General features: G+C 47.4%; 1 protein-coding gene across 2 annotated transcripts in view; it reads right to left on the reverse strand.

The window, feature by feature from the left end:
- IQGAP1 (IQ motif containing GTPase activating protein 1) overlaps positions 1-12,882 on the reverse strand; it is a 473,401-nt gene that overhangs the window by 186,942 nt on the left and 273,577 nt on the right. For both annotated transcript variants that reach the window (XM_069625145.1, XM_069625146.1), the window contains 2 exons: positions 8,075-8,235; positions 7,654-7,778 (listed from right to left, as the gene is read on the reverse strand). In XM_069625145.1, coding sequence (XP_069481246.1) covers positions 7,654-7,778; positions 8,075-8,235 — 286 coding nt within the window. The remainder of the gene's footprint in view (positions 1-7,653; positions 7,779-8,074; positions 8,236-12,882) is intronic.

The raw sequence follows: 12,882 nt of genomic DNA on the forward strand, positions 1-12,882 counted from the left end.
TTTCATATATTACCTGGCTAAGAGCTAGGCTAGACAGTGCGATATACGTGTTCACCAGCTAGGCTGGCCTCTCGGAACCACCCCTCCTCCCGCCATGGGGCTGGGTCTGAAAATCCGTCTCAGCATTTGGTAAATTGGCTTCTGACCAGTGGGGTGTTGGGGGAACTTACAGATGACAGTGGAGAGGGATACAGCGTGGGTGTTTTAGACCTCTACTCTTGGGATCTGAAAAGCCCACCTCAGTTTGGGTAGCTTGGATGAGGGCGCATGCGTTCTCCTGGCTCTGCCCAGTCCACCCCTCGAGTTCCTATCACGCAAGAGCCCAATGTGGAGGGTGAGGTCACCCCCTGGCACACTGCAGGCCGCGGTCCTCTCCAATCAGGGAAGAAAGGGCGACCATTCCCGAGGACCGTGAGAACCGGTGGTTTTATACTGTGCATAAGGCCACCGGAAGTGGCTGCACTGTGTACACACTTCTGGAAGACGTCAAGCATTGAAGGGTCAGTCAGGAAAGCAGCCAACGCTCCAGACGACCCCACATTCTGCATTTCCTTATGCGCCGCGTGTTTCCAGCTATTTGTCTCACTCTGAGCTGTCTGGGCGACACAAAATGCAGCCTGAAAATAGGAGCCCCGGGGACTTTCCAAATGCTCGAGCCCTCGGAACTCACCCAGCGAGACATGAGTGCGACAGGCGAAACAGGGGTGGGTTTGGGGGGGGAGGGGGGGGGGGGGGAGGGCGAGTCCGTGTGGAGCATCCTTACTTTGCAGAAAGACGCTTCTTTTCACAGTCTGCAGAGACACAAAGCACGGAGCCTCTCAATAGCTGCTAGGTCTTAAGACATGAGGTTTTTAATATCTGCGATTATTGAAACTTGGAAGAGTAAACCTACCACTCATTGGTTATTAAATGTACATGTGCATTACAAATCCCTTTGAATATTTTATTCAACCACTCAGCCTCCCCAATATGGATCGGTTTTTGTTGACAATCCATAATTTTGTTAAACACATTTCAGAGTTTACTGTATGGATGAGGCTGGCGCGTTTTCATTGGGTAAGAGGTCTACTTAAAATTCTAACAGAAAGAGTTCCCATAAGAATATATTGATTCTGGGTATCTCAAAGTGTGTATTGTTTGGGGGAGCTAGGGGAGGAGTAGGAGTTTGTTCTCCAGGGGTGACGTCAATGTAAGCGGTGGGTGGGAGGGGCACAGAAATATTTCTTTCGAGAGAACGCTAAACGAGTATTCTTCATTGTTGGGGGAGTTTTACTAAAGGCCACCTATGGTAGGACTGAAGCAGACTCGCTCTTCGGGGTACAGGGCTCCGATTCATAGGTTTGGCCTCAACTACTCAAAAGGTTTGGTAGCAAAGGACGAGCACCAGGCTTAGTCTAGGACGGAGAAGAGTAACTACAAATACCTCAGGGCACAACTATACTCGAGAACACAGTTACATACAGTAGTTTTATAAAAACATCGTTACTTACTGTAAACACTACGGCAGCATACACAATAGTAGAATTACAGGTAAGTAAACGTAGTCACATTTCCACACAGTAAGACCTGCGTTACGCATTACTCAGTTCAATGGTAAACTCTTAGGTGATCTACAGGTAAGTAGTGTGACGGATCTGTGGATGTCGTCCCTTCTTCCCTAGGGGGAGACCTTTCCCATGGGGCCAGGGCTGTGCGTCCACAGTAGAATAATCCCCCTGGGGGACGGTGCACCGAGGGAGGATCCCATGGGGGAGGGAAGCCCCCCCCATGGAATTAGGGACAGATTACTCTCAGGGAACGCGGTATTAATTTGCCTCGATAACCTCCGCTCCTTCTCCAATAACCAAATCCAGCCCCCCATGCCCGGTAGGGAGAACGAATATTCTCCATTGTAGGGTTTACCATCTTGATACCCTCGACAAACCTGTAATATGTAAGAACTCCAAGTATCCCGCTTCAGACAGGAAATCTAGTACTTCAACAAGGAAGATCACTTCAAGGAAACAAAGTGAGCGGTCTAGCTCATTCCGAGATGTCAATTGCCAGAATGGAGTCAGCTGGCCAGCATGGCCGTTCAAAAGGAACTCAGCTGACAAACAGCCGAGAGACGAACCAGAGGGGAACATGCCTCCTGAGAATGAATCTCGAGAGAACGGGTCTGTGAGAAGGCACAGAGGGTTGCCTTCAACGAGGGAGGTACAGGAAAGGCAGATGAAGGTCCAAGTTCAAAGGACCGAGTGCATTGGTGCCGGTACGTACCTCGAGGTTACCTGAGCTCCGGTGGACCACTTGCAAGGCAGGACGCGCAGTCAGGGGAGGAAAGACACCGCCCGAAGCGCTGCAGAGCCTGCCACTCCCCAAAAAGCTGTCACGAAGAACAACACAGAGACTGGGGAAACCCTGGTAACAATCGAGAAGAAGAGAACATGTAGGCAGGTTTACCAGAAGCTGTTACCAATCGGGGGAAGCTTGAGAGTAAATCTAAGAAACAAAAGAGGGTCTGGGACCCGAAAATAGAATCAGAGACTGTTACCCACTTGGCAGGAGAGTTAACCAAGGGGGTGTAATGCCACTGTGCCGGTCTGGGACCCGCACCCAAAAGAGAGGGGCTGGGACCCGAAAGAGAACCGAAACCAGTTGTGCACGATGGTCACAGACTTTTTACTTTCAGACTTCCCGACATTTTCATTTGTCTACTTTGAGGCGGGGAAAACCCTCTTAATATTTAGGGATAAAGAGGCAGGTTTCCAACCTTTTTGTGCTAATATCACCACTGTGTCCAACTCGTACTTCTGCACCCTCACAGTAGAGGAGCACTCAAGTTTAGCAAATCATTTCTTATAACCAACATTTACAGTAAGCAACACAGATACTGAGAAGTACTTTTAGGAAGCTGTTAGAAACCAGACAGTATTCTCCCACCTATTCCCTCTGGATCTTCCATTCAGGTGGCCGGGGAAGGGCCATCACTTTTTGATCCTGACCCTGTGCGTGGACAAGCAACGGAGGATCACCTGAGTGGAGTGTCATGAGGGATTGGGAGGAGAATGCCGAAGGGCATGGCGTGTTATTCCCCCAATCCCATTAATACCCCAACCCTCTCTCCCTCAGCCTTTATGAAGTATTTTCACACCCCATCTCCACATCTCCAACAAACGCTGAGACGAGGAAGATGGAAATAAAATCACTGAAGATTACATTACCCATACGAAAAGCATTGGGAAACAAGACAGGGCCTACAACTACTACAACCTACCACTAGGCTTTCCCACTAATAGAGTTGGGCAAGGTAGGCATTTTATTCCAAATGTGCACACCCGACTCCACTTGACTCTCCCCTACACTATAAAATGTGTGGTTTTGCCTGAAGCAATGAGCAAGCTGAGGATGCCACCCGGAACAGAGTAGATCCGGAGTGGAGAATGGAAGTAGCTGGGGGAGAACACCGTGTGGATACGCTGGCACGGTGTCTACGAGGTGCTGCAGCATGTCGAGAGAGCCGGGCTCCCAAGGAGCCAGAGGGAGGCTGTCTGCATCCTGCTGGCATCAATGAGTGGAATGATGGTCGTTTCCTTGGCACCTGGGCCGGCCCCAAGTGTGTCAGAGAAGCAGGTGGCGAGACCCTGACCTCAATCACGCGTCTCCTGAAGAGACCGCTTGTAAACAGAGCGCTGCCCGGTGAGTTTCATGAATGTCAATGAGAGAAACTCGGGAGCTTGCGCGTGACAGTGGCGGAGCAGGAGCAAGGCACCAAAGTAAAGCAGCACGCAGCTAAAGGCAAGTGACAGATTGAAAAAGGCACAGGCAGAGAAGAGTGCAAGAGGCACGACAAGATAAAAAAGATTGTGCAAGTGTTCACCCTTTCACATGAATAGCAAGATTGTAAACAAACAAAAATGGCCTGGCATTTGTTATTGTTTTTCAAGACAAATTAGAAAGTCATGTGGAAAGGGGCCTACCTGTCATTACCAATTGGTAAGCAGCATTTTAATTTACTAAAGAAGGAGGAATCAAAGATCCCCGTCACATGGAACACAGGATTTCTGAACATTGAATACACAAACGGCCTGCACGTGGGTGCGCAAATAAAACGGTTTGAAAAAGTAAAAGTGAAAAAAGATCACTGCTCACAGACACATGCCTTGAATCCTCTCCCATTACAGTGGGTGGGGGGGGGGGGCCTTAGCCTATCTAACCAGAAATATTCATTTAATTCATTCCCCACTGGGCAGAAGACTACAGGTGGATTTTGTTAAAATGTAAAATTAACAAAGCTCACTTCCCAGTGTGCGCTGAAAACTAAAACTATAGCCTATAATTTAACTGGATAATCCTTGTTGTCCAGCTGACCCAGACTTCTTTAAGGAAGAGGGGTGTCTTTGTTCTTAAATCAATACAACCTGTTTATCCGGCTTCCCCAACACAGGGCTTTCTGTCGGTGGGGGGGGGGGGGCGGCGGAGGAGGCGTCTGAAATCCAAAATTCCCCAAATTATTCCACTTTTTCTGTATGACTTCCCAACATAGACCAAAGCACCATGTGTTTATTTTAAACCAATAGTGTTGGCAAAATCATAATTGCCAACTGTTTGTGTACCATTCTTTAAATCCTACTGCTAGACTTTTAAGCCTGCAGGAAAATCAAAAATCACACACATTACATAAGTGCCTTCTTTATTGAACAGTGTCATTATTTTGTGAAGTGAAATTTACAAAGAGGGAAGAATTGTGGTGCTGTTCCTTTTGACTCACTTTTGTGATTTGTTTATGCTGAGAGAAGTCGATTGTGTTGTGCCACGGATAAAGGTTTTTTAAAATCTTTTCGTGCTAATTTCTATTACATTTAATTTAAATAAATACCAATATATTTCCCGTACACCGGCCTGGTTCTTGGCTCATTGTTAGCTCGGGGGAGAAGGGTACAAGGGGCATGATATGTGTCTGGGATAGGGCTAAAAAAAATCTGTTAAACAGTTTGTTGCATAACCACTTAAGTGGCGAGGAGTCAAGGAACTCCCCGTGTTGAGAGTGGCTTTGCCATAAACCGTTATAGAACAATAAGTACTTTACTATAGAGTTAGCTGAGGGTCGGGGGCTTCAGAGAAGACACCCTAGGAGGATTCCAGCAGGTGCCTGGGTGCACTGGATGAGACGGCTGCCAATAACAGAAAACACCCCAAAACTACACAGGAATCACAAGAGACTTAAGGAAAGTCAACACAGAAAAGATTTTGCAGCAGGAGGACTTCAGGATCTGCAGCCAAAAACCCAGTCATTGAGTTCTGTCATCAAGAAGGCAGAACACAGGAGACTGGAAGGACTTTTGCAGCAAGGATCACAGGGAAGGCTCTAGGCAAAGTTTTCTTCACAGCTGGGTGCGGTTCTGTGGATTCGGTGCCTTTTTCAGGAGCACAGAAGACATCAGAAACTCGTCGTTTGCAAGGTCCAGCACTCTGATGATGCAAGTTTTCAGACTGTAATCGTGCCTCTGGAGATCCAGCAGGATGCCCACGAATGGTCAGCGAGATTCCGAATTCAGAAGACTGAGCACCGCACAATGGCTGGAGGTCCCAAGGTTCTGGTGTATTGCAGCCCTGCAAGGTTGCAGCACGCCGTGGGATGGCTCAAAATGAACCTCTTCTGGAGTCTATTGGTTCTCACCAGGCTCTGAGTTGGGCTCGTCGTTTTCAGAGTCCCCTGGTCAATTGGAAGGAAGGGCTACAGAAGGCTCTGGTTACACAGCAGGTTCTCCGGTCTTTGGAAATCATTTCAGCTGCAAATTCTTCATCTTCCTCTTCAGTTTTGGTTCCAGTGGTCGACTACCTCTTCAGCTTCCAGGTTCAGACTTTTATGCAGAAACACAACCAATCAAACAGCCTGGCAACATTCAAACTTGGGACGGTTGGCAATCCTTTCCGGACAGCCAGCCTCCCAGTTTGAACTGGAATATCACACTCAAGCTGGAAGAGAAAGGGCTGCAGAGTCTTGGACTCCTCCCTCGCTTCCTGCCTTGACAGACACTCTGGAGCCTGGGCAGGGAGTCCACAGGACCCCCGCCGAAGATAAAAATCGCACAAAGGAATTTCCCACCCTGGATGTCAGGGGAAGGAACAAGAAAGGACAAGGAACACTAAAATGGCAAAAAACCAAGACGGGGCCATTTTGGTAAAATGATCACCCATGGGAGCCTTTACCGGGGCTGTGCAAACAGCCTGTGGTAAAGGTGCACCAAATTAATAAAAAGATTCACTGCCACCAGCTATTAAAGGCAAATTTATGCTTGTAATATAAATGTTACTTTGGGCTACTCAGTATCTTCCCAGCACTCCACATAAGGTGGGGGGGGGGTGCTGGTCTCACCTTATAAAATGTAAAAGGGATCCAAAGATCCTTTCTACCCTTGGGAACTCTAGTTCTCACAGGGTTAGCCAGAGAAAGTTAAAAGGGGAGCCCCTTGGGTAACCCAGCAACAACTGGCACTTATTGCCCAAAAGTTGTCAAAGAGGATAACTTTTAAAAGACACTATGTGGAGTATTAAAAATGACACCTACAAAGAGAGTAAAAGAATCTGAGTGTGGGAAAAGGGTCCCCCTCACAGAGGTATACGGGACAATAATCCACCAGTAAAAGCAAAAAGTTCTGGGGTTGACACCGGTCACGAATATTTATCATTGCTATGAAAAGTTTACCCAACAGAAGTCTTCTGCACAGGGATCCTGGCTCTTGGTTGTCCAGGTACAGCAATCATGCTTCTTCTCTATGCCTATCCCCATGGCCCCTGGCAATATGATGCCCCGGAAGCTGTTGAAGAGGGGGCAGGGGTGGAGGGCAGCAGGAAAAGAGAGCACAGTGATTGGCTGGGAGCTCGCGCAGAAGGTAGGTCTCGGTTACGTGACGTGGTCTCCTTTTGGACCAAGTGTCAGAGCCAATGCAATGTAGAAACGATTGAAAGACAGGTGGAGGGTGGGTGACCCTCCACCTGACACAGTGATAGGCTGTGAAATCAAGAACAAAGTGGGCCTAGGTCGTGTGCTCTATCCCTGTTCACTGCGAGGGCTGGAACCAAGAATGTCGCAGAGATCTGGAAAAGAGTTGAGGGCAGATAGATGGCGGGTAGGCTAAGGGAGCATGTGACTGGCTAGTCACTCAAGCAGGAAGCATACCTATATCACGTGACCTATCTAATCCAGGTCTAATCCACACCACAGCCAGTACAAGTGCCAGTTTATTCATTTCAGAAGCATAACAGCAGAGATGGTCTTGACAGGATTTCAATATGTGACTTGCAGATCACCAGTGCCAGCTGAGCCTACTGGTGCAGCACCATGCCTTTTCTAATTAATAATTCTCTTTTCCCCTTTACCCAACACCTTTGCTGGTCTCCCTTAACTGTAAAATGCTCTTCAGAGCTTCTAATTCCTTACAAATTTGGGTCATTCTCTTCCCTCCCGATGAAGCAATTCAATTTATAAAGTCAGAGTCCTGCTACCCTAACTAACCAATCAATTCCGGACAGAGGACTACGGTTACACTATTCTTCAAACACCTCTCGCTTTCTTCTTGGTGGTCATGCAGTTCCACCACTGCTAGATATCTAGCAGTGGTCCGTATGTATGTATGGCTTAATGTGGCCCCTCCTGTCTGCCGTACTTACGTTCATGTTCCTCAGACACCACATTGTTCACGCGATCCACAGACCCTTGGATATCGTTCCATGTGAGAAATTCATTCCCTTCTTCCCGTGCTTGAGCTTTCAGCTTCATCAAATCATCTATATATCTGCCATGTAAAAAGAAAAAAAAAATATGAAGGGTGACAGAAGCAAAAAGAAGTAGGCAAAAAGAAAGGAGCGAGTAACTGAGAAGCATCTACAAGCGGTCAGATCTGCGCCGAGCAAACACTTCGAGACAGTATGGGATGAAGACGAAGTAAAGGTGAGAGGACATGACAAATGGAGTGAGAGGAAAAAGGAATTAACAAACATGAAATTCAAAGAAGAAATGCATCAATGACCACTTAATCTTAACAAAAAATGTATGTTGATAAAAGAATTAGATCATGTAAACGTCACTCACTTCTGAGAATTTTCGTCTTCAACGTTCGTGAGACCGGTCACTGGGTTGCTTAACTGTTTCCAGACCGTGTTCACGTCTCCAGTGTCCAAAGCCCTGTTAACGAGAGCAACAGATGACAGCATCTCTACGGCAACTGAGAGCTCTGGATGGGTCAGATTACCCTAAAGGAAAAAGAAATCAAAGACATTAACAGGTATGAGACACAGAAAAGATGTTATTCAGTCCGATCATATTTAGCGTTCAGTACCACATTCTGGGCCGGGCTATGGTGTCAACGGCCGGCCAGCCACAGCCTTTGTAGGCTTGGGCAATGCTACCTTGAAACAGCGGCACACTCTGCAACTTGGCCATCATGGGAGAAACACTGTTGGCTGTTTGGACCCTTAAGTGTAACCTAGCGGACTAGAGGTTTCCTAATGCCATCATTTGGTGAGTCAAAAAGAGTATCGGCGCTGCGGTATACAGATTTCTCAGATCAGTCCTCCACTCCCTGTGTAGCAACAGGACTCACACCAGCAGCGTCAGTCTGGAAAGGCCCACCAACCCAATGACAAATCACCTTTTCAATAAGTCATGGAATCACACAAAATGGAATCTCAGTCACGCAACGACATGTGACTGTCCTCTTCCGGAAAAAGGCACTCGTAAGACCAGGAACTGTTTTGCAATTCAGGTACAACCCAACACATCACCAGCCCGTGCACCTGTCCTTCGACACCCAAGAGGTGCACTTCTGAAACTCTACTGAGATACAACTGAAACCTCTCACACCACACGGCCTGTGGCAGTACATGTTGAACCTTCACCCCAATAATGTCAGGCGGGGGCCCATAACCATCTACTGGCTTAGATATCACTCCATACATCAAGAGGGAATATAATACAGGTGGTGCATAAAGGCTTCAAAGCTGTCGAGCCAGAGCAAAATCAACTCACCCCGGCGTGGAAGGGAAACTCTTGGTACACCCACAGTTCGTGCGTGTTCCCATTCTACAGCAGTTCAAGAGAGACGGAGTAGCTTACCAGAGCGGGAAGGGGAAAGCCCTGGATTCCAGGAGTCTGCCATTTGTATCACCTCTCATCCCTGGGGAAGATGCTTGTTCTGACTCTGCTTCTTAGAGAGGGGGGTGGGCATGGCTGTGTAATCTTCTCCAGGGTTCCTTATGGAGAGGAGAGCTTCAGCCCCAAGCACGGCACAGCACCCCTCCAGCGCTGGGGAAGTGTTCATGCTTGCGGCAGTGGCGGCTCTTCCAGTAGACAGCTACCTCTCATCTAGAGTGTCGCAAGGAGCGGAGGGATTGTAACCAGCAGCGGTTACCCCCCATTTGTTTCCTCATGCAGCACAGGCTTCATTGAAACAGATCTAGGCTGGATTGTGTTGATGGCTGGCCAGGTGGTGCGCCATCCCAAAACAGAGAATGGCAAGACGATTTAGCCCCAATATCATCCCATTAAAACATCAAGACAAACGAAGGGCTTAGATGGCGGTCTGTGTTTTTTAGTGTGGGGTGGGCCAGTTCACGGTCCATTCTAGGTTTGATCCCAGAGCAGATCACCATGAAACACAAACATCTTGCAGGGTGGACTAAAAGGTTAGGCTAAAATGTAAGCCATATGCATGAATTACTATCACGCCTGCTATTTATTTGAATAGTACAACCTTATATTTTTTTGTATGTGTAACAAAAAAGAGATTAGCAACCACTCTGATCTCAAACATTCATTTCATCTCTACTTGATCGCCAACCTTTCCTCCATGCAGCACCTAACATGGAGCCAACAGTCGGTACTGCGCTGATATTATTCTTTAAACTAAAAGGTCTAATTTATGACCACAAATGTGTGCTTGTGGAATCTCTTCCTTGGTTCTTGCTTCCACTTGTAACCAAATCACAGTTCTCCAAAACTTCTGGAGGAATCCTCTTACACTGTCTGTGAAACCAAAAAAATGAACCTTTTCAGTCTTTTGTCAGGCCCGTTTCACTAACCTGCCAGACCTGACCGTGCACTTTCCCATAGATGTACCAAGCCAAGTTCACTAACCTGCCAGGCTTCATGCCAGAGCTTTTGAGTTCCAAAGATGTTTGCTCTTTCACTGGGTTCCTGTTTTTTATCTTTTTGTCTTCTTTGGGTCTTCCCGACTGCTTCTGGTCTCCAGCCCACTGGTTATACCAGGTTATATATGGTTATACATATTTTTGCATTGCCGCGAGTCTTCGACCCTTAAATGGTTTATTGCTGGTCTTTGTCCATTACCATTTGTGTCCCAGACCCTGTTGCACACTGGTGGGGCTTCTCCGCTTCCATATGGGTTCTAGGCACTGTTCGTCTGCCTCTGCGGGATCCCTGTTCCTGCTTTACCTAGTATCCACTTGGGCAGTCCTGGTATACTCTCCTGCCAGGTACTATCCCACATAGGTTTATTCTCAACGTGCATGATGTACGATTCTTCAGTGTGACGCTTGTGCTTTTTGGGATGTTTTTTTATCTGGTTTACAAAGTTCGTATTAACAGAACTCCTCCTTGTCGGCTCCCAACCACGGCTAAACAAACTAGACCCTGTTACACTTCTATCAACATAGACGGTAACCTAATCACAGTAGCCAAAGAAATTAAAACTCTTGGGGTCTATCTAGACTCCACTCTCTCGCTCAAAAGACAGGTGAACGCCACAGCTTCATCCACAGCTTATACAAATAAGCTCATCAACGCCTGCAAACCCTTCATATCACCGTCCAGTTGCATTACACTAGCCAGAGCGCTAGTGCTCTCAAAAATTGACTACTGTAATACTCTCTTTCTCGGCACGTCAGAACGCAATCTGAACAAACTACAGATACTTCAAAATAATGCCCTCAGAGCAGCCTTCAGTATCCCACGACACGCCCACATCTCCAGCATCAGACAAGATGCAAACTGGCTCCCTGTACGAGACAGCATCACTCTCAGATCCCTCGTCATCGTCCATAAATGCCGCTCCAATGACGCGCCCAAATACCTGGCAGACAAGTTCCACAATCACATCAACCAGACCAACTAGAACGCCATATTCACACTCCCTATCCGTCCCCGAATTCTCCCTAAAAAAAGCAGGTGGCTCCAGCTTCCCGGTCCTAGCTGCCAAACTATGGAACGGTATGCCGTTGAACCTTAGAGCAGAACCCTCCTTCTGGACTTTTAGAGCCAAAACAAAAACATGGCTTTCCAACAAAAATTCTGCTTAATGTACCTCTTCTCCTCATATCCTTTGTCGACCATCATGTAACCCAGTCTACTGCAATTACTGTTGTTATATCTTAGTCTGTATTGTATGTTTTTACTATGCTGTAACCTTCTCTAAGTCTCCGGCGCCCGGTTACCCCAGGGTTCGGCGCGCGGTACAAATAAAGAAACTGAACTAAACTAAACTGTGCAATTCTTTTATCCCCTTGTGTTCTTTGGTACAGATTTATGTGGTTTACAGAGGTCATACCAAATTGAGTGATTACTCTTTTATCCCCTTGTGCTCTACAGAATATATTCACAAGGCTTTTCCGTGGGCTCTGTTCCCTCAGTGCCCCAACCACCGGTCTGACCCTTTCCTTACTATGGGTGATCTCTGGTTTCTTTGGGAGGTGGAGCAGAGCTTCTCTGTTGCCGACGCGCTCTGAATTCTTTCCTCGCAGCTCAAGACAGTCCCTCACATCTCTGGCTGCTTGCTTCCTCGTTTTCGGTTGGTTTTTGCCAGTCTGGCTCCCTTTCTCTCTGCCACCAGCCAGGTCCACCTCACGGAGGCCTCCCAGATAGTCACACTTCTCTGTTTCACGGTTTCCAGTCTTTGGGTCCCCTGCCACGGAACAAGGGTCTCGTTCTTTGCTCATCCAATGCTTGTTCGAAGGAACATTGTGTCCTTCTTTCTTATTTTATGATTGGACTGCTACTTGACAACTATACTGCGTGTGTTGCCTCCTTGTTCCCTCCTCTTCGTCTCAGTGGTAGTTAGGTTTGGGTAAGTCTCCCTCTTCCTCGTCCCAGTAATGTCAATGAGACTTTCTATTCTACTATAACATACAGAGGTATGGGCGAACAGAGGGGCCTCAGTGGGGGATAAGGAGAGTGGGGCACTAATGGGGTTAAGTGAATGCTACGTTCTCCCAGGGCCATAGTCACCGGTCCCATGAAGGATTTGCCTCCCGCTGAGTAGCACCCCCTAGGGGGACTATCGGGTAGCAGCCTCATCTCCCGGGCTTCATGGAAAGGACCCTCCCCATAAAAGCAGTGACAATACCCTGGGATTCGTCACAACTCTCGAAATAAAACCTTCAGAAACTATCTTAAAATCGTCAGTAGCTCAAACATGTGCAAACATTGCTAACGCACCAGAACTGCCACACTGTGGCATAAAAAAAGGGATGTAGGTGATTTGACCGAATACATGTTTTCGAAAGAGTGAAGTGACGGCATTTTTTTATTGCAGTGGGGGGCCCTCCAGCAGGCCCCTCTATTTCCCCCTCCCTTTATTAATATCCTTTACCCCACCCCACAAATATTTTATTTAAAACATTTTTTTTCGGTAAAAATAAACTCTTCGGTCACGTCTTCCCCGAAAACATTGGATGCGGTCACTTCTGCAGTGCTGCATTTTCAAACCTATTTTTAGTTTTTTAACCATTCCCCGATGGATTCATTTCCCAGCCACATAGAATTGCAACACCTCTCAGCGGACCACCTACGCTGGCGTCTCGCCACCAGAAGCATCAATTAGCACCTGCACTACCCCATTTCAGACCAGGCCTCTGACATTCTTTAAATGTACTTGACCGAGCAAA

Source organism: Ambystoma mexicanum, chromosome 11 (genome assembly GCF_040938575.1).
Source record: "Ambystoma mexicanum isolate Mex_15411 chromosome 11, UKY_AmexF1_1, whole genome shotgun sequence".
NCBI classification, from domain to species: Eukaryota; Metazoa; Chordata; class Amphibia; order Caudata; family Ambystomatidae; genus Ambystoma; species Ambystoma mexicanum.